Below are 20,621 nucleotides of genomic sequence, written 5' to 3'. Positions count from 1 at the left end.
CCACCTTTTTTTTTTGGGTTCCTCCTTGATGAAAATTTCGTCGAGTTCCTCCTTCAGGAAAATTTCTTCGGGTCCTCTTTGAGGACAATTCTTCGGGTCCTCCCTGAGGACAATTCTTCGAGACCTCTTTGAAGATAATTTTTCGGGACCTCCTTGAAGATAATTCTTCGGGACCTCCTTGAATATAATTCTTCGAGACCTCCTTGAAGATAATTCTTCGAGACCTCCTTGAAGATAATTCTTCGGGACCTCCTTGAAGATAATTCTTCGAGTTCTCCCTGTAGACAATTTCGTTGGGTTCTCTCTTATATACTTTGAATTTTGCTTTCTCCTGCACAAATAAACAAACTTTTTCTATCTTTCTCTTGACTCTCTTTTTCGCATGCGGTGTCAGATGCTCAGATTCGATGATATGTAAAGTGAATATATGCCGCGCAGCCCCCAACTGTCGGATGCGACGAAAGTAAACGATAATCAACTCTGTGCAAAATAAAAGAACACTTAGCTTTTTGGACACGATGAAGTCGATGCATGATGAAGTCTTCGAGTGTAGATAAGAAATCTAGCCAAAGTAGAAACCACCAAATAGCAAAAGTGGATGCCGCGAAATTGTTGATGAAGAAATAGCCGAGCCCCCGAGCGTAGCTGAGGTGATGTCATGATTGTTGTGTCGCAGTCGTGACCCGAGGCGAAATCGTTGTCAAGCCCCCGAGCGTTAGGCGTGACGTCGAAATAAGTTGATGGAGTCGCGGCGTCATATTTGGTGAAGCCATTTAAGATGAAGCCATAGACAATAATATACGAAGATGAATCCCAGATGAAGTATTTTAGATGAATCCATATTGAAGATGCCATTAAATATAGAGCATATATTGAAGATAAATCCGTCGATATCATAGAGGATGAATCCATTGGCCCGAAGAATCCAGTAATAATCATAGAAGATGAATCCGCTGATATCATAGAAAATGAATCCATTGACCCGAAGAATCCAGTAATAACCATAGAAGATGAATCCGCTGATATCATAGAGGATGAATCCATTGACCCGAAAAAAATAGTTCCAGTAATAACCATAGAAGATGAATCCGCCGGAAATGCGTCGGGTAGTATTATATTAGAGGAAACCAATGATAATTTATAAGAGGAATCCGAAGAAGATAAACCCAGTAAGCCGAAGAAGATAAATCCATTGAGCCGAAGAAGATAAGTCCATTATGCCGAAGAAGATAAATCCATTGAGCCGAAGAAAATAAATCCACTAAGCCGGAGAAAATAAATCCACGGGTCGCGACGTCGTATGGAGTCGACGGAATCACGCCAATGAAATCATGAGAACCTTAGATGCTGCCCGTACTTGAAGTTGTTGAGATGGAGGCCGTCGCGGAAAAGTCGAAGTGAATGCGATGAAGTTGGAGTATTTTTCCAGTTTGCCCGTGTATATAGCCTGTTGACTCGCCGACGCAATATGCTGACTCGCCTAAGATACACTGACATGGATACGCTGACTCTGCCTTTGTTTTGAAAACCGCGGACGTGTGTATGCATATACGTGTAAACTTCACTTTGCTAGTATCTTTGGTCGATGCACTTGACTGATTGGTGATGTAATTACCGTTCTGGCCGCCAAATCCAGCCAGCAAGCACTTCTTTGTCGAAAGGCTACACCACTCTCACCGACATAGCTACACCCTGGACAATGGAGCTCTGCTAGATTGCTTAGTTGTATGTGTGGATACCGGTTGACTGAGCAACTATTTGATCCTAAGGATTAAGGAGCAAGGAGGAGATATCCTCCCGGCTGGGGTGATGGACTGCAAGAGCACATATTCGTTAGAGCACGATTTTGTGAAAATATTATTTCTAGTTTTTATATCGATCCCAACAAGGAGCTTAGGAAAATGTTTATCTGCCGCTTCTATCGCACTCACGGTATCACTAGTACACATGATTTCCTACAATCCTACCCTTACGGCTTAAAACTTAGAACAACTCCTAAATTTTATAAATGTATGCTTGACTTCCAAATATTCATATCGCGGTCTCTAGCGGATTCCAAAAAAAAAGCTTAGCTAAAAAAAGTCACAATTGGGAGTTAGACCACTCTAGAGGATCCCAATAATAAGTGCTTAACTCCTGAAATAAATCTAGAGATCTCAAAAAATACCTCTTGTCCTCATAAATCTTGGGTTTGAAGTCTCACTCCCGAAAACCTCCCATTCTTTAGGCAGGTGAACATTCTTCCCGATCGTTACGTCCATCTAGTCTTCGGCGGGCCTTTTGCTATCGTTGCATCTGCTCTGATGGTGAACAACTTACTTTAGTGTTTCTACTTCCTCTGACACCTCTAATCGACAATCCTCCCTCCATCATGGACAAACTTTCATGGCCCTCCAACGCATTGGTCATCCCCCAGATGACCTACATTGTACTCTAGCAATCCTTCTTTGGCCTCGCTTGTCCTTTGGTTGTGCTGACGACCGCCGCCAAGAAGTAGACGTCCATGGTGAGAAAGGTGGGGTCAAGCATGAGGAAGAAGGTCACTGCCACCACGAATCTTGTCACGCCTACCACACGTTAATTGGTGCCAACTGTCATCGTTTCCAATGTTAGCGGCGACAATTGTCGGCTCAGACACCGACTATGTGTTCAGCACATTGCCTTAAAGGTAAAAAATCATTTTTGTTTCCTATTCAACATTTTGATAAAATTGCAAATGTACATTGTTGCCATGTGGTTGCATTTAGAAATCAAGATCCGATAACTTCATCGTACTACAACACGACCCAATACAACGAAGTAACTAACATACAAAGGACAAACAGTTACCCCGAGATCCTTGCTTCCTTGTCTTGAGCAAACAGTTACCCCGAGATCCTTGCTTGCTTGTCTTGAGCGCGAGAGGCTCCTTCCTCATTTTGAGGTACATTTTGTGCAGATGAGTTGTGCCTACCCTTCCAGTCTACTACTTTGTAATTAGAACTTTGTCATTCTTCTTAATGAAACGAGAACCAACCTGTTTGTCGATGGTTTAGAGGGTGGTGGTTGTCCCCAAATCTATTTCAGGTTCAGATTTGACACCTTGTGGGTAAAACGGAAAATTATTTTAAGGGATATACATCGTAGTGAGCCGCATGTGATGCCTTCGTCAATCTTGAAGGTCCAAAACTTCAGCCTGACATGGTCACCCTATGAGTGTCGACGTATGAGTTTGTGTTGTGGTAGTGGTGTGCATGAGTGCTTTCAAACGACACCAAAATCTCCCACACGTTCGTGAAGTTCTTTGAGATACATTCTGATAAATAGTTGATATCTCAACTTCATGGTTAACCATAATTCTCTGCACGAGCAAAACTGATGCCACGATAATACATGGTGATCCACTAAGCCAGCACGAATTAGGAGTTGCGTTCATGCTGCAGATAGCCGTGCCGCCCCTGATCCCCAACTTCATGCTGCCCACTACGACGAATACCAGGTAGCTATCACCAAAAGTCAAACACTAATTGATGATTGTTTTACCTTTGCTTTATAAGCGTCGCGCGCGTATGTATTGTAGCATCAGCAGCTCAGTTCGTGCAGGCCATGCAGTCCGCCGGCGAGGAAGCGCCACGGCTTGCGCCGGCCACATCGGAGGACGGCGGCAAGAGCCCGGCGTCACCGTCGATGGACAACGAGCGGCAGATCCCCGTGGACCCCGTCTCGCTGCGGCACCTGGGCATGGTCGCCGACCCGGACTCGCCGCTCTCGGCGCCGTCGGTCATGACGGAGCTGGTGGCGCACCCGTCCCCGCTCCTGCCCCCGCTCCGCCGGCCCACGTTCGTCGGCGCCAGCCTCCCGTGCTCCGCGTCCTCCTCCCCCGTCCACAGCGCCGGCGCGAAGCGCGAAGAGCCCAGCCTCGCCACGGTCATCGCCCTGAGCTCCCTCGCGCGGCAGCACTCCGCCGCGCTCGCCCACTACGTCACCTCGCCGTCCGCGGCGCCCACCACGCTCTCGAGGAGCGCGTCCCGCGCCGAGGGGAGGACCATGGCGCCGCACGACGACGAGTACCCGCACTTCGAGTTCGAGACCGACGCGGAGGCCCACGGCTTCAAGTGCGGCGTGCTGTGCATGTTCATCCCGGGCTTCAACAAGAAGAAGCGGGGCTCGCCCTCCGCGGCGGCCGTCGTGTCGAGCATACAGAGGCAGCACTCGGGGGCGAGGCGGCGGAGCAGCGTGTCGCGGATGGCGTCGATGGAGAGGTTCGAGTGCGGGTCGTGGAGCCCGCCGCCGCCGCCGCCGCCCACCTCGGCGCCGCACGTCGACACGGACTTCCCGATGGAGGTGGCCAAGATCAGCTGCGCGGACGACACGGACCTGCCGATCAAGATGGCGTTCGTGTTCGATGGCGACGCGAGGGGTGTCCTGAAGAAGTCGGCGTCGGAGTCGGAGTCGCGGCGGCCGGAGTCGGGGGCGCCCGTCAAGATGGCGTTCGCGCTCGAGGGCGAGCCGAGGGGCATCCTGAAGAAGTCGGCGTCGGCGTCGCAGCGCCAGGAGCCGTCGTCGGCCCCCAGGATGTCGTCCGCCTCGCAGCGGCACGTGAGGTTCTCGACCGCAGCCGCGCCGCCGGCGTCGTGCCCGACCTCGCCGTGCATCACGCCGCGCCTGGCGATGGCCAGGGCGGAGTTCAACGCATTCTTGGAGGCGCAGAGCGCGTAGGTAGTTACGTACGGTGCATGTCTGTTTTTTCTTGGATTTCTCCGTGCGCGTTCGCGAGTGGCATGCGCTGCCGGTACGGGCGCGCCGTCGCTGGCCGGAACAGGTTTTGTTTTCCCGGCGTGTTCCATTCTTGTTCGGTTGTCCATATTCCAGTCGACCAATTCCCGACGGCTTTTTTGGGGGGTTATTACGACCGACGGAGGAAACAGGAAGAGGTTTATGTTCAGCTCTACTTCAATCTCGTTTGTACGTGAAAGTCAGCTCTTGGCTAGGGTTTGCCATGAATCGAACCGTGAAATGGGTCTCCTTTGGGAAAATATTTGAACCAATAAAGGAAAACACTCTTCTACTTGGTTTTCAGTTTAAATTTGAATACACTCACGAGCAAGAACAATGGAACGGACGGATGCACCGCACTCGCCGTGTGCGGGTTCTTCCCTACACATACTCGTCGTAAGAATGTACCGCTCTTGTCGTTGGCGTTACGCCCTGTACGGCGGACCACTAACGGATTGGACCGATGGATGCATGGATATCGGAAGAGGAATCGACGCTTTCGATTCTTGAAGTAAATAAGAGATATGCCCTCGCGCCTAGTAGGGATACGCCTATGTGTGAGGATCTCTACGTTCAAAATCTTCACCGAGCCTTCCGTAGATTACTCGGTGAGTTAAATTCAATTTGTTCTTGCATCTTCGTAGATAGATCTTGAATGGTGCATGTATGATGATTTTTTTTTATTTTCCATACACAAATCCCAAGAGTAAGTAGGAGGAAAAATATTTGCCTAACATATATAGCAATACTTTACGCTTTTGGTACAATAAAACAATGCTCTCACATCTAAAAGGACACGGATGCCGCCTAAAAGATGTGGGTGAATAAGTAGTTTAAAACTTTTATGATTATGGTTTATCAAATATGGAATAAAACTAGCGTTTAATTTGCTAAGAATAAAACATATATAACTAGGGTTCACATATGTGAACCAACAATTTATGCTAAGCAATACAACTAACTATGTGATAGCAAGATATATAACTTCAAGCACGAAGGCTATCACAAAGTAAAGTGCATAAGTAAAGTGTTCGGGTATAGGAATAACTGAGGTGACGCAGAGACGATGATGTATCCCGAAGTTCACACTCTTGCGAGTGCTACTCTTCGTTAGAGTGGTGTGGAGGACAAAGCACTCCTGAATGGATCGTAGCGAACAAGAGGGGGGGTGAATGGCGCTACGGCAAGTTTTAGTCTTTTTCAATTTTTAGTGCAACGGAAGGTAAAGGTGAGAACTTTAGCGATAGCGGTGATCCTACAATGATCCTAGGACAAGTGCAACAAGTAAAGGAATCAACAAGATAGTAAGAGTAAGGAGTGAGACAACCGGGGGCGCGGAGACGAGGCGAGGTTTGTTTCCCGCAGTTCCTTCCACAATAGGAAGTACGTCTGCGTTGAGGATGTGCTAGTCTCACACAAGAGACTAGGCGGCCACACCACGAAGGAAGGCCTCATCTTCTTCCTCGAGAGAGCTCCACGAAGGTGCTCCCCCTTCTCCACTAAGGCACCGGTCGAGGCGGTGATTCCTTCACAAGGTTGGGGCGAGCTCCACACACAAGGATGCTCCCAACAACCTATGGGGCTAGTACATCACCAAGCTAGCCTCCATAGCTGCACTTTCTCCAATGCTCCACCATAGGAACCCTACCACCAAGATCCACTAAGGAATAGCTAGTATTGGTAAAATCTCTCTTGGTAGAACTATAGATCGGGGTCTCCTCCACCACTCCTCAAAGTTTGGGCAAGATTGGTTGGATGGTGAGGGAGATCCTCAAGGATTAAGGGCATCTCCAACGCGGAGACCCAAACCCAAAAACGGAGACCACTTTCGTCCGTTTGGGTAAAAACGCGTCCCAACGCGCAGACCCAAATGCAAAACGGACGGTCATTAAAGTCCGGGGCGACCCAAACCTGACTTAAATTTGGGTGGACTTTGCGTCTGTCCGGCTGGCTCGGGACAGCTCCGGACGTCCGCTTTATCCACCCAGGCCCACAGCTTCTCTCTCCTATGTCTTCTTTTTCCCATGGAGATGACCGGCACAACCACCGGATTTTGGCTGGCCTGGGCTGATGCCGCCGTCGCCCACGCCGGCCGCACCCCGTCGCCGACTCCTGACTTTTTTCCATCCATGTTCGAAGTTGCCGCTGCCAAAACGAGCTCCGGCGGCGAACCTCGTCGACGGCCGCTCGCCACGCCGGCGCGAGCACGGCCAAGGGCGGAGCCACGGCCAAGGGGCGGGCAAGGTCGTGGCGAGCTTGGAGCCGCGCCGGCGACGTCGAACGGGGCAGCGCGAGCCAAGGGTGTGGTCGTGGGCGGGGCTCGCCGCGTCGGCCATGGGCGGGGTCGGCGCTCGACGCGACGGGCGCGGGCGTGGGCGGGGCGGAGGTCGCCGGGGCAGGGCGGAACTGGCCGCAGCGGGCACGGGCGGGGCTCGCCGCGTCAGCCACGGGCGGGGGCGGCGCTCGCGGGGCTCATGAGCCACGGCCAAGGCCGCACGGAGCCCCGCCACGCCGGCCGCGTCGCGCCGGGGCCAAGGGCGCCCGGAGCCCCGCCATGCCGCGCGGGCGCCGGCCCCGTCGCTCCTCCACGCCGGGCTGCGCGGGCGCCGGTCGCGTCGCTCCACGCTGCGCGGGCGCCGGCCGCCCCTCGCCGCCAGGGCCACCACGCCTCGCCGCCGCGGGCTCGTCGACGGCGACACGCGCTGCCGCCCGCCCGCCGCTGCAGCTGCAGCTGCTCCTCCCGAGCCCCGCGCCGCGCGCAGCTGCTCCGCCCACGCCACGCCGGCCGCCGCGACTCCTCCCTCGCCCCGGGCACCGGCCGTGCCCCGCCGTCTTCGCCCACCACGCACCTGCGCAGCGCCGGCCTCGACCGTCACGCCTCGCGCGCCCTGTGCCGCGCCTCGGGCCGCCGCCATCCCGTGCCTCGTCGCGCGCCCAGGCCCGCGCCATCTCGCGCCGCCCCGCGCGCCCTGGCCCGCTCTGCGCCTGGACGCCGCCGTCCCGTGCCTCGCCGTGCGCCCTGGCCCGCGCCTCGCCTCGAGCGCCCAGGGTCGCGCGCCCGCGGGGAGAGGGCAGGGAGCGGGGCACAGGGGTGGGCAGGGAGCGGGGCACTCGCCGGCCTCTGCTTGCCACACCTTCCTGGCCGCGCCGCTGCACTCGCTCGCCGCGCCATCCTCGCCACGGCTGCGCCATCGCCGACTGCGCCAGGTCCACGCCGTCGCCGGCCTCGCCTGCCACGCACCTGCGCAGCGCCGGCCTCGCCCGTGACGCACTTGCTCACCTAGGAGGAGGTCCTCATCCACGCACGAAGCACCACAGCGAGGGCTCCGGTTTGGGTGGTGTGTGGCGTTGGAGAATAAAAAAGTAGCCGGATGTGAGTGGGCGTCCGGGTGACATCCGCGTGTCTGCGGGGCGACCCAAACGGATACAATACTACGTCCGTTTGGGTCATAGCGTTGGAGATGCCCTAAGCTCAGCAACAATGGAGGAGAGAGAGGGAAGAGATAAAATCGTGTTGGGGAAGAAGGAGCCCTTAAATAGGCTCCTCCAAATCCAACCGTTATGTCCAGTTTTTGCCTAAGCGGTACTACCGCTTTGGATAAGCGGTACTACCGCTCTGAGTTCGAATTCCCCAGATCTGGTCCATGTGGACGCAGAGCGGTACTACCGCTCGAGGTACCGCAACAGGGTCCAAACCTTACTGGACTCGAAGCGGTACCGGAGCGGTACCAGAGCGGTACAGCCGTAACTAGTTACGGTACCTGGGCGGTACCGTGGGCGGTACTACCGCTCGTGAGCGGTACTACTGCTCCAGGTACTGCAGAGGTACCGCAACTCGTATTCTGGGTCAATATTAGCGCAGAACTCAGAGCGGTACCGTGGGCGGTACCTATAGGGGTAGCGGTACTACCGCTACAGGTACCGGTAGTACCGGCCTGGCTAAAACTGGTTTTCTCCCCTTTTTCTCTCCAGCCATGTCACCTCGCGATACACACACAAAACCAGAAAACCTATCAACTACGCTTCAGTCTTCCGATCTTGACGTGTCCAGCGAGGTCACCGTGCACTTGCAAATCTAACAATGATACTCAAGGCACACGGTGAGATTACTCAAGTGTTGTCATCAAACACACAAAACTTGGGGTTTAAACTTTGCTCTTACAATCTCCCCCTTTTTGGTGTTTGATGACAACACAAGACTTTACAATAACATATGATATTATGATGAGATACTTAGATTTGCAAAAACTCGACGGAGCTCCCACTACACATGTGCATATCATGAATATGTATTTGAATACAAATACACATGTTCTAGAGACATCACTCCCCCTAGTTTTTACAAACCAAGCACATATGCAACATGGATAAAAGACATGTTCAAGTAGCATATGCACAATATGGAGGCAACATAAGATCATGCAAGGAGATTTGGGTGAAGTTATCATACCATAGCCTTGAGAATACCCAAACTCACGTAAGATGCCTCCATAGGGTTGTTGATGTAGCCACAAGAAAAGATAAGCAACTAGAACCAAAAGGCTACAAACAACAAAGGTCCCCATCCACATAGGAACTTCTCCCCCTTTGGCATCGGAACACCAAAAAGGAGGGTAAAGAAACTAGAAGGATGGAGAAAAAAACATACAACCAAGCTTGCAAAAACCAAGAGGGAAAACAAGCTAGAATGAGGTTCTCCAAAAACATGAATAAGAAGAAAGCAAAGAAGAAGGACAAAAAGAAAGGACACAAAGAAACACAAAGAACCGAAAACCCCTCAAAGAGGGGGTTGGTGGACGAAGCCACCGTGTAAGAGTGTAGTAGTGTGAGGTCGCGTAGATGTATCTAGGACTCACGAACTACAACTCAACATGAAGCTCATAAGTCACTCAATTGACAAATAGCATATGTTTTGGATTTCTTTATGCATTATGGGGGGAGGGATAGCTCAATAGATTTAAACCACGCTCCCCCTATGTTCATGCGTGCCTTTCATCTAGATATAAAGGTTAGGAGTGGTATGTGCGCACGACGGTCAAGCAAAGTTCGATGGATCAATGATATTTAGCTCATGCCTCAACTCAATGAAACGCTTCTCATCCAAGGGCTTCGTGAAGATGTCCGCAAATTGCTCCTTGGTGCCAATGTAGGATAGTACAATATCTCCGCGAGCAATGTGATCCCGGATGAAGTGGTTCCGTATCTCAATGTGCTTCGTCTTGCCATAAAGAACCAGATTGTAGGCGATCTTGATTGCGCTCTCATTGTCTCACAAGAGAGGCACCTTGCTATACTCGAGTCCATAATCCCGCAAGGTTTGCCTCATCCACAAGATTTGAGCACAGCTACTTGCCGCGGCAATATACTCGGCTTCCGCGGTGGAGACGGAGACACAATTTTGCTTCTTCGAGGACCAACACACCAAAGATCTTCCAAGAAAGTGACAAGCTCCGGATGTAGACTTCCTATCAACCTTGTCGCCCGCCCAATCGGAGTCGGTGAGACCAACCAAAGCAAAGTCCGTGTCCCTTGGGTACCATAGTCCGAAGTGTGGGGTATCAACTAAATATCGAAAGATCCTTTTGACCGCCACAATGTGGCTTTCCTTCGGGCTCGCTTGAAACCGTGCACACATACCAACGCTTAACATTATATCCGGGCGAGAGGCACAAAGGTAAAGAAGCGAACCTATCATCGAACGGTAGAGCCTGGGATACACCGCCTTGTCGGTCTCGTCAAGAGAGAGTTGACATTTGAGATGCATCGGAGTTCCAATGCCTTTGGAGTCCTTCATATCAAAGCACTTGAGCATGTCTTGGAGGTACTTTTCTTGATTGATGAAGGTGCCTTGTTGCATTTGCTTGATCTCGAACCCAAGAAAGTACTTGAGTTCACCCATCATTGACATCTCAAACCTATTTATCATCAACATAGCAAACTCATCATTGAATATTGTGTTAGTCGAGCCAAATATGATGTCATCTATATAGAGTTGGCATACGAAAAGCTCCCCATTGACTTTCTTAGTAAAAAGAGTGGGATCAATTTTCCCCACTTCGAAACCACGGTCTTCAAGCAACTCCTTTAGATGCTCATACCACGCTCTATGAGCTTGTTTGAGTCCATATAGGGCCTTTTTGAGCTTGAAGACATGGTCCGGGAAATGGGGGTCCTCGAACCCCGGGGGTTGCTTCACATATACTTCCTCATGTAGAGGACCATTAAGAAAAGCACTCTTAACATCCATTTGTTGCAACTTAAAGCCATGATGAGAGGCAAAGGCCAAAAGGATATGGATGGACTCAAGCCTTGCAACGGGTGCAAAGGTTTCACCAAAGTCCACGCCTTCGACTTGAGAATAGCCTTGTGCCACCAATCTTGCTTTGTTGCGGATGACCATGCCTTTTTCATCTTCCTTGTTCTTGAAAACCCATTTGGTGCCGATAACATTGCGGCAATGATCGGGTCGCTTCATGAGAGTCCACAAATCATTCCTCTTGAAGTTGTTGAGTTCCTCTTGCATTGCATTCAACCAATCGGGATCTTTGAGAGCTTCATTGACTTTGAGTGGTTCCTCCATAGAGACAAAGGCGTGGTGCTCACAAAAGTTTGCTAGTTGCCTCCGGGTGGATACTTTGCTCTTTATATCACCAATGATATTATGCAAGGAAAGAGACTTGAGACGTAAGTGTCTTGTAGTAGGGTCTTCACGGCGAGTGTCGGCTAAAGGAGAAGATTCTTGTGAGTCCTCTTGGCCTTCATCACGGTTTAGGTCCTCGCCTTGACCTCCATTGTTGTTGAAAGAGGCATCATCATCATGAGAGCCGGATGGCTCGGGGGTATTAGGAATAGTATTGTCCATAAAGATTATCCCCGAACCACTCGGAGAAGAACTTTAAGCTTGGCCTTGGTCACTTGATGTTGGTTGTTATGGTATATGAGCTTGCGGTGAATGTTGTTCTTGAGCTTGTTGAGGTAAACTTGGACTTGATTGTTGTTGTAGTTGTCGAGGTTGAACTTGAGGTTGTTGTAGAGGTTGAGGTTGAACTTGAGGTTGTTGTAGAGGTTGAGTTGCATTTGTAAGATCAACGGAAGAAGCTTGGCCTTGTGGTGTAGATGGCTCCACTTGGGCGGAACTTGGTCCTTCCCCGGTACTCATAGAAGGTAGCTCTTGAGGTCGGCGAATGCCAACACCCATCCTTCCTATGGTATCCGGGAGAATTGCATCTCCTTTCTCACAAGAAGCACTTCGCTCCTCCAAAGATCTATCATCTTCATCGAATGTCACATCACAAGATTCTACAACTCGCCCACTTGACTTGTTGAAGACTCTATAGGCGTGAGAATCCGTAGCATAGCCAACGAAAATTCCTTCTTGAGCTCTTGAATAAAACTTGGATAGGCATGTGTCTTTGACAAGCACATAGAATTTGCATCCGAAGACCTTGAAGTATGACACATTTGGCTTGTTTCCGGTGAGGATCTCATATGGTGTCTTCTCAAGACCTTTGCGAAAGTAGAGACGATTAGTAGCGTGGCAAGCGGTAGAGATAGCTTCCGCCCAAAAATTGTAGTTGGACTTGTATTCCATCATCATGGTTCGAGCGGCTTCGATCAAGGTTCGATTCTTCCTTTCGGCGACCCCATTTTGTTGGGGAGTATATGGCGTGGAGTATTGGTGTTGGATTCCTTCTTCGCCGAGGAAGTCATCCAAGGTGTAGTTCTTGAACTCCGTTCCATTGTCGCTCCTTATTGCGAGGATCTTGTTGTCGTACTTGTGTTGAACTTGGTTAGCAAACTCCATCATGGTCCGTTGAGTCTCACTCTTGTACTTGAAGAAGAATACCCAACAATAGCGTGAATAGTCATCAACAATGACGAGGCAATACTTCTTTCCTCCAAGACTTTCATGAGATGGTGGACCGAAGAGATCAACATGTAGGAGCTCCAAGCATCTTGTGGTAGAGATGAGAGTCTTGGTCTTGTGAGGAGCTCCATGCATTTTTCCTTGTACGCAAGCCCTACAAACACGATCCTTACAAAAAGAGACATCTTCTTTTAGTCCGAGAATGTGGCCACCCTTGTGGAGACTTTGCAAAGTCCTCATGTTGACATGGGCTAGTCGACGATGCCATAACCAACCCTTGTCACCTTTGGCGAACAGGCAAAGAGCGGAAGATGTTGTCTTTCCGGAGAAATCGACAACATACAATCCGTTCTCTACATATCCAACAAAAGCTAAATTGAGTGTCTTGCTCCACAAGAGGACCACCATATGTTCATCAAAGAAAGTACATAGACCCATGCGAGCAATTTGATGAACAGAGAGTAAATTGTAACCAAGGGTCTCGACAAGGAGGACATTCACAAGTGAGATGTCGGGTGTTACCACCACCTTGCCAAGACCCAATACCTTAGAGCACGTGTTGTCGCCATATGATACGGTAGAGTGAGAGGCTCGAGGTCGACAACAATATTCTTGCTTCCGGTCATATGAATTGTGGCTCCACTATCAACCACCCACTTAGCGCCACCGGAAGCATAGTCCTACAAGGAATCAAGTCTTGGATTTAGGTACCCATTTTTCAATGGGTCCTAGCATGTTAGTAACAAGGGGTTTGGGAACCCAAATAGTCCAATCAACATTGTCCTTTTGAGGACCAATAAAGCGAGCACGAATGTGTCCATAGTAATCAACAAAAAGAACATGAGAAGGGTTGTTAGAGCCGGCGAAACCCTTCGAGGCGGAGTTGGGTACTCCATCCCTTCTTGAGCTAGCATCGCTCTCTTCAAGGTTGATCTCCATGTTCTCCTTGTTCTTCTTCTTCTTGGTCCTCTTGGTCCTCTTCCTCTTTTGCTTGGTAGCCACTCCTCCTTCATTGCAAGAGCCCTCTTTGGCTCCATCTTTAGCTTCAATGACTCCTTCCAAGTACTTGGCTTGAACTTGGAGTCTATCAACTTTGACCTTCAAACGATTGACTTCATCTTCATGCTCCGGGTGAGAATGGCATATATCAAACACTTGGACTTCCTTTGCATTGTTCACCCGGAAGTGTTCCATCAAGGCTTCTTCTTGGAGAGCGTTCATCTTCATGAGTATGCGCTTGTCACTCTCCATCTTGGCAATGTCACTTTCATGAGTGCAACACGCATGGTCCTTGCTCAAAGGGAAATGCACCTTCAATGCTTCCTCTTGCATGGAATTGACCTCCATGAGCTTGGCTTCCCTTCTCTTCAAGGCAGCTATTTCTTCCTCATGATCACAACAAGTGGCCTTCTCCTTGCTCATGCGGAGACATTCCACCAAAGAATCTTCTTGCATGCTACTCAAACTCAATAGCTTGGCCTTGGTGGCCTCAAGAGTGGCAATTTCTTCCTCATGGTTGCAACAAGAGGTCTTCTCCTTGCACAAGCGGTAATATTCATCCAAGGCTTCTTCTTGTAGAGCATTGACCTCCAAGAGAAGAGCATTGTGCCTCCTCAAGGAAGTAACTTGATCAACAAGCTCGTCATGGCAAGGGTTGGGGTCTTAATCATCTTTCTCCTTGTTGGCTTACTCTAGAGAGAGCATCTTCTTTTTGAGCTCACCCATCAAACCAAGAGTATGGTCTCGATCCTTGGTGAGCCGAGAGACAATAGCTTTGTTGGAATCTTCAAGGACGATGACACTAACTTGAAGAGACATGCGCAGATTTCGTTCATCTTCAAGCTCTTCTTTGAGAGAGGCAATCTCATTTGCCGCTTCCCTTTCCAACCTCTCCCTCTCCTCAATAAGATCTTGTGCCGCACCAAGTTGGGCTAAGAGAGCCCCAACATGAGTCTTGGTATCCCCTTTCATGTTAGTGAGAAAAGAATCCAAACCCATAATCTCACGTTTAACGGTGAGACTAGTGGCATCATCAATATATAAGGCATTAGTCGAAGATGATGGTTTGGAAGGGGATTTTACCTCCGTGGATACTGATAACCCACAAGTATAGGGGATCGCAGCAGTCTTCGCAGGTAGTAAAACCCAATTTATTGATTCGACACAAGGGGAGACAAAGAATACTTGAAAGCCTTAACAGCGGAGTTATCAATTCAGATGCACTGGAAACGAGACTTGCTCGCAAGAGTTTATCAAGTAGTAACAGCTTTATAGCAGATAGCAGTAGTGAAATAACAACGAGCAGAGTAACAAAGACAGCGAGTAGTGATTTTAGTAAACAAGCAGGATTAAAATACTGTAGGCACGGGGACGGATAACGGGCGTTGCATGGATGAGAGAAACTCATGTAACAATCAAAGCAGGGCATTTGCAGTATAATGATAAAACGGTGTCCAAGTACAAAGCAATCAATAGGCATGTGTTCCATATATAGTCGTACGTGCTCGCAATGAGAAACTTGCACAACATCTTTTGTCCTACCAGCCGGTGGCAGCCGGGCCTCTAGGGAACCTATCGGATATTAAGGTACTCCTTTTAATAGAGTACCGGAGCAAAGCACTAACACTCCGTGAACACATGTGATCCTCACATCACCGCCATCCCCTCCGGTTGTCCCGATTTCTGTCACTTCGGGGTCTTTGGTTCCGGACAGCGACATGTGTATACAACTTGCAGGTAAGATCATAAAACAATGAATATCATGATGAAACAATAACATGTTCAGATCTGAGATCATGGCACTCGGGCCCTAGTGACAAGCTTTAAGCATAACAAGTTGCAACAATATCATCAAAGTACCAATTACGGACACTAGGCAGTATGCCCTAACGATCTTACGCTATTACATGACCAATCTCATCCAATCCCTACCATCCCCTTCAGCCTATAGCGGGGGAATTACTCACACATGGATGGGGGAAACATGGCTGGTCGATGGAGAGGCGTCGGTGATGATGATGGTGATGATCTCCTCCAATTCCCCGTCCCGGCGGAGTGCCAGAACAGAGACTTCTGGCCCCCGAGACGGAGTTTCGCGATGTGGCGGCGTTCTGGAGGGTTTCTGGCGACTTCGACTTTTTCCTCGCGATTTTTAGATCGAACCCCTTAAGTAGTCCAGAGGGGGGCGTCGGAGGCCAGCCGAGGGGGCCACACACTAGGGCGGCGCCCCCCCCCCCCCGGGCCGCGCCGGCCTGTTGTGTGGGGCCCTCGGGCCTCCACCTGGCTTGCCCTTCTGGCTCCCTGAGTATTCTTGTAAAATAGGCACATTGATATAAATTCCGAGGATTTTCCCGAAAGTTGAATTTCTGCACAAAAACAAGACACCAGAGCAATTCTCGCTGAAAACAACGTTAGTCCGCGTTAGTTGTATCCAAAACACACAAATTAGAGGCAAAACAATAGCAAAAGTGTTCGGGAAAGTAGATACGTTTTGGACGTATCAACTCCCCCAAGCTTAGCTTATTGCTTGTCCTCAAGGAATTCGATTAACAACCGAGTGCGATAAAAGAACTTTCACGAACACATTTGCTCATATGATGTAAATATTCTCATGATATGGCTAACACTTAGGCAATTCATAATAAGGTACATGCAAATAAGATCATCTAACAGCTATGTCAATCATGGAAAGGTACCAACAATTGATAATAAGCATCATGAATCATGTCTATAAGCAGGATTGCAATGTTCATAAGAGAGTATGATAAAGTGGTATCTCGCTTGCCCATATTTGATCAGCAAAACATAAATGCTCGAGCACCTCTCGAAGTTCATAGAAAGACTAGAAATAGTGATTGTCAAAGATAAAAGCATCAAAGTTATACCGCAATCAATCATATTTTGGGACAAGCATATTATACTAAGAATGGAAGTTGTGCTCTCAAGATAGTGCTTAAAGAAAGGATGGAGACACAACATAAAAGTAAAAGATTGACCCTTCGCAGAGGGAAGCAGGGATTAACATGCGCTAGAGCTTTTCATTTTTTTAAACAGGAGTAAAATTATTTTGAGAGGTGTTTGTTGTTGTCAACGAATGGTAATGGGTACACCAACTACCTCGCCAACCGGACTTTCAAGAGCGGCTCCCATGAAGGACGTTATCTCTACCAGCAAGGTAGATCATCCCTCTTCTCTTTTGTTTACACACGTATTTTAGTTTTATTATGAGCGACACTCCCCCCAACCTTTACTTACTCAAGCCATGGCTAACCGAATCCTCGGGTGCCTTCCATCAATCAAATACCATGGAGAAGTGTATATTTGCAAAATTAAGTTGCTTACTGATGAATCAGAGCAAAACATGTGAAGAGAATTATTAATGAAGTTTGATTAATCGGGGCTGGGAACCCCATTGCCAGCTCTTTTTGCAAAATTATTGGATAAGCGGATGTGCCACTAGTCCATAATGAAAGTCCGTCAAGAGTAAATGACAAGGTTGAAAGTTAAACACCACATACTTCCTCATGAGCTATAAAACTTAAACACAAATTGAGAAGCATTTTGAAGGTTTTAAAGGTAGCGCATGAGAATTTACTTGGAATGGTTTGAAATGCCATGCATAGGTATTTATGGTGGACACTTTGGAACAACTTGGTTTTCAGGGGTTTGGAAGCACGAGCAGCGTTCCCGCTCAGTACAAGTGAAGGCTAGCAATAGACTGGGGAGCGACAAATCAAGAGAGCAGCCACTGTCATAATCATGCTTGCGGTAAAATAAATTAACGGAGGCATAAAAGTGATACAAGAACTCTGAAGCAATATAAATCATCGAGGCTTAATTGACTTTTGTTCAGTCATATGCATGCGTGAGCATGTGCCAAGTCGATGCAAATGAATTATTCAGAGGAGGATACCACAATGTCATACCTACTTATGAATAAAACAATGCAAGCAAACATCCATGACATGCTACTCATATTAATAAATTGGAGCTAAACATGAGAGATCATGAACTACTAGACTTTCTTAAATGACATATACCTCACATGAACCAACTAAGCATGCTCACATGGATGAGTATATGTACAAAAATGAAAACAAATAGAGTTCATACCAGTCTCTCACCACATTTGAATTGTCGTAGATCGTCATTATTGCCTTTCACTTGTGTAGCTTGGATAATATGAAATAAAAACCACGCTCCAGCCACCGAAGACCATTGAACTCACAATGAACTTTACAAAACCAAAGAAGAACATCAAATATTTTTGGTGTTTTCGAATTTGAGAACAAGAACAAAAGGAAACAAGCAAACAAAGCAAAATCTTTTTGGATTTTCTTATAGCAAACCAACGATCGCAATTAAACAAAATAAAAGCAAGAAACCAAAACAAGCAAATGGTGAAGAGAAACAACAGAAATATTTTTGGTCTTTTTGTGTTTTAGGAAAGAAACAAAGCAAAAAACAAGAAAATGGAAACTAGAAGAGTCACATAAACACAAAGCAGCAGAAATTCGTCAAACTTGACAAGCAGATACAGATACTCGATTTTTAAGAAATTCTTCCACTGCACAAATCGAAAAGTGTTCAACTAATGAAAGTTAAATAACAACCTGGGGAACATGCACAAAAATTGGCTTCGCAAAATATCGTTCTGGCTATTTTTGAGAAAAAAATTCGGTAACAGTCCAGAATCTGTTTTCAGGCAGCACTTCCCAAAATATCATCTCCCTCTCATTAGAAAACCACTCAAAGAAACTAAACAAGTATATACAAGTATCCAGCAACCATAATATGCAAAAAATGAGTGATGCCGGTATACCTCCCCCCAAGCTTAGGCTTTTGGCCTAAGTGGAGTTCAACCCCGGCGAGGGTCGCTGTTCCTCGCCGGTGGATCATACATGGCGTAGTCATAGTAAGGTCCCTGTGCAGAAGAAAAGCGTGGAGGCTCCACATGTCCAAAATGTTGATGCGAAGAACTTGCTGCATCGGATGACGAGTCGAGGTGTTCCTCGGCCTCCTCCGTGTTGTCTCTTGCATGATGGCCTCCTCCCTCTATGTGGGTGCATTCAGTGCACCTTCTGTGACTGACCAATCCTCCCTGGAATCAAGGTTAAATAGAACAGGTGCAGGAAATCTTACTAGTTTTTCAGTTTTCTTAGTTGTTCTCCAAGTCTTCTTGTAAAATGTTATCTTGTAAGACAGGTTACTCAAGTTAGATGAATCAGAAACAAATTCATGTTTAATCATGGAGACTATGTCAAGTTTTTCTATGGAAAGTTGAATATCAAGATGGTGAGGTTCTACACCATGCAAAGCTAGTAAACGAGAGGCGATGAGACCTCCACAAATTCCGCTCTTCTCACGGTTAGTAGCAAGTCTGTAGGCTATCAATGCACCCAAATTATAAGCCCTATTGCTTTGCAATGCAGCAGCTAGAAAAGCTAAATCCTGGACAGATAATTTACTACCATTCTTTCTAGCAAGAACGCATTTAGTAATGAAATAAGCAAAGTAGCGGATAGCTGGGAGTTGAATGCTAGTGATTTTGCCACCATCCTCTGAGAAACTCCTTCCATGACAAATCATCTCGAAGAGGTTTAAGAGCTCTCGCGGCGATCCCCTTATCTTCTCGCATGATCCCCATTGCGGCACTCTAATTGCTGTACAAAAATCATTGAATGGCAAGTTGACAGTTTTATTATAAATCTTGTACTGAACCATGGGGTTAAATTGCGACCAATTGAACTTAAAATCCTGCACAACAGACATAGTCAATTTTTCATATTGGCATGGTTCTCCATCAACAAAATCATTCAACCCTGCACGAGAAATTAGATTCTGAACATCTTCCAATATTCCTGCACTTCTCATGAAATCTGTGCACGGGTAGTAAGAGGGGTATACTCCCTCTTCGCGGTTCACTCTCATGACTTGTTGCACCTCCAATTCTTGTTGGTTCAGTTGATATCTATTCCACTCCATTTTCTGAAATTTTCAACAAACAATATAAATTTTGATTTGGTGACATATAATTGAGGGGAACTACCATAGGAACTTGCTAGAGTACTAATCATGCATCAAGACTAGTTTATTCATCTTAGAACAAGCATGCAAGATCACTAAACATGTTACCTACAACAGCAAAATATTCAAGATATACTCAACCAAACAAAATTCTACTTGGATAATCAGAGGAGTCACATACCGGAGAGCAAATGTGCCAAATTTCAGACAGAAATCTGGGCTGAGCAAAGAGATCGAAAAAGCCTGAGCTCTTGAGCAAAAACACGAGTGAGAGAAAGTTGGTGCTGATTTTTTCGGGAGAGAGAAGAGTATGGGAGGAAAACATGCTGAAGTGGGGCAAAGGGGGACCCACACAACAGGGTGGCGCGCCCCCCTTGCTGGCCGCGCCGGCCTGTGGGGTGCCACCCTGGGGTGCCCCACTGGTCATCCCCAAGTGCTCCCAGGTGCATTTTCGAAAAATAGGACCAACGGTATAATTTTTGTGAATTTTTGAAAACTTTGAAAAATGCACATTTCTGGGCATTAAGTTTATTATTACTGGACAGGAAAAATTTTAAAATCTCTAATTAACTAAGGAACTTTGCAAATCAAAAGAGCTACAGCAAGTAGAACAAGTGGAGGAAGAAAGAGATGTTGTTTACCTCCTCTATGCATATAAAAAGTATTTGTTAACAAGGTTGATCAAGTCTTGCCACCAAATAAATTTTACATAGCATAAGAAGAAATAAACCTCAAATCAATCATGTTACCTTGAATTGTATTGATATGGATCCAATCATAAGACTTTGATATCCTTCTTTAGGCTCATATATAAGACAATCGATAGTTCCAACTTTGATAGTTCTCACATTAGAAATAGTATTAACTCCACATACTTTATCAATCCTCTTGGGGAAATAGATGGTATGCTCCTTATCATCAACATTGAAAGTAACCTTTCCTTTATTGCAATCAATAACATCCCCTGCGGTGT

General features: G+C 47.6%; 1 protein-coding gene across 1 annotated transcript; it reads left to right on the top strand.

The window, feature by feature from the left end:
- Nucleotides 1-3,585: 3,585 nt before the first annotated feature.
- Nucleotides 3,586-4,698, top strand: LOC124658912. The gene is made up of 2 exons (XM_047196905.1): nt 3,586-4,439; nt 4,554-4,698. Exons 1-2 carry the CDS (start codon nt 3,586-3,588, stop codon nt 4,696-4,698), a joined length of 999 nt encoding a protein of 332 aa, XP_047052861.1.
- Nucleotides 4,699-20,621: the final 15,923 nt, after the last annotated feature.

Source organism: Lolium rigidum, chromosome 1 (genome assembly GCF_022539505.1).
Source record: "Lolium rigidum isolate FL_2022 chromosome 1, APGP_CSIRO_Lrig_0.1, whole genome shotgun sequence".
Classification (NCBI taxonomy): domain Eukaryota; kingdom Viridiplantae; phylum Streptophyta; class Magnoliopsida; order Poales; family Poaceae; genus Lolium; species Lolium rigidum.
Note: the sequence above shows the minus strand (reverse complement) of the source record. Positions and strands in the feature narration are given on the sequence as shown.

Coding starts and splice junctions, on each gene's coding strand:
- LOC124658912 (XM_047196905.1), top strand. CDS start 3,586: ATGCAGTCCGCCGGCGAGGAAGCGCCACGGCTTGCGCCGGCCACATCG. Junction 4,440..4,553: donor TCGGAGTCGGAGTCGCGGCG/GCCGGAGTCGGG, acceptor GTCGGCCCCCAG/GATGTCGTCCGCCTCGCAGC.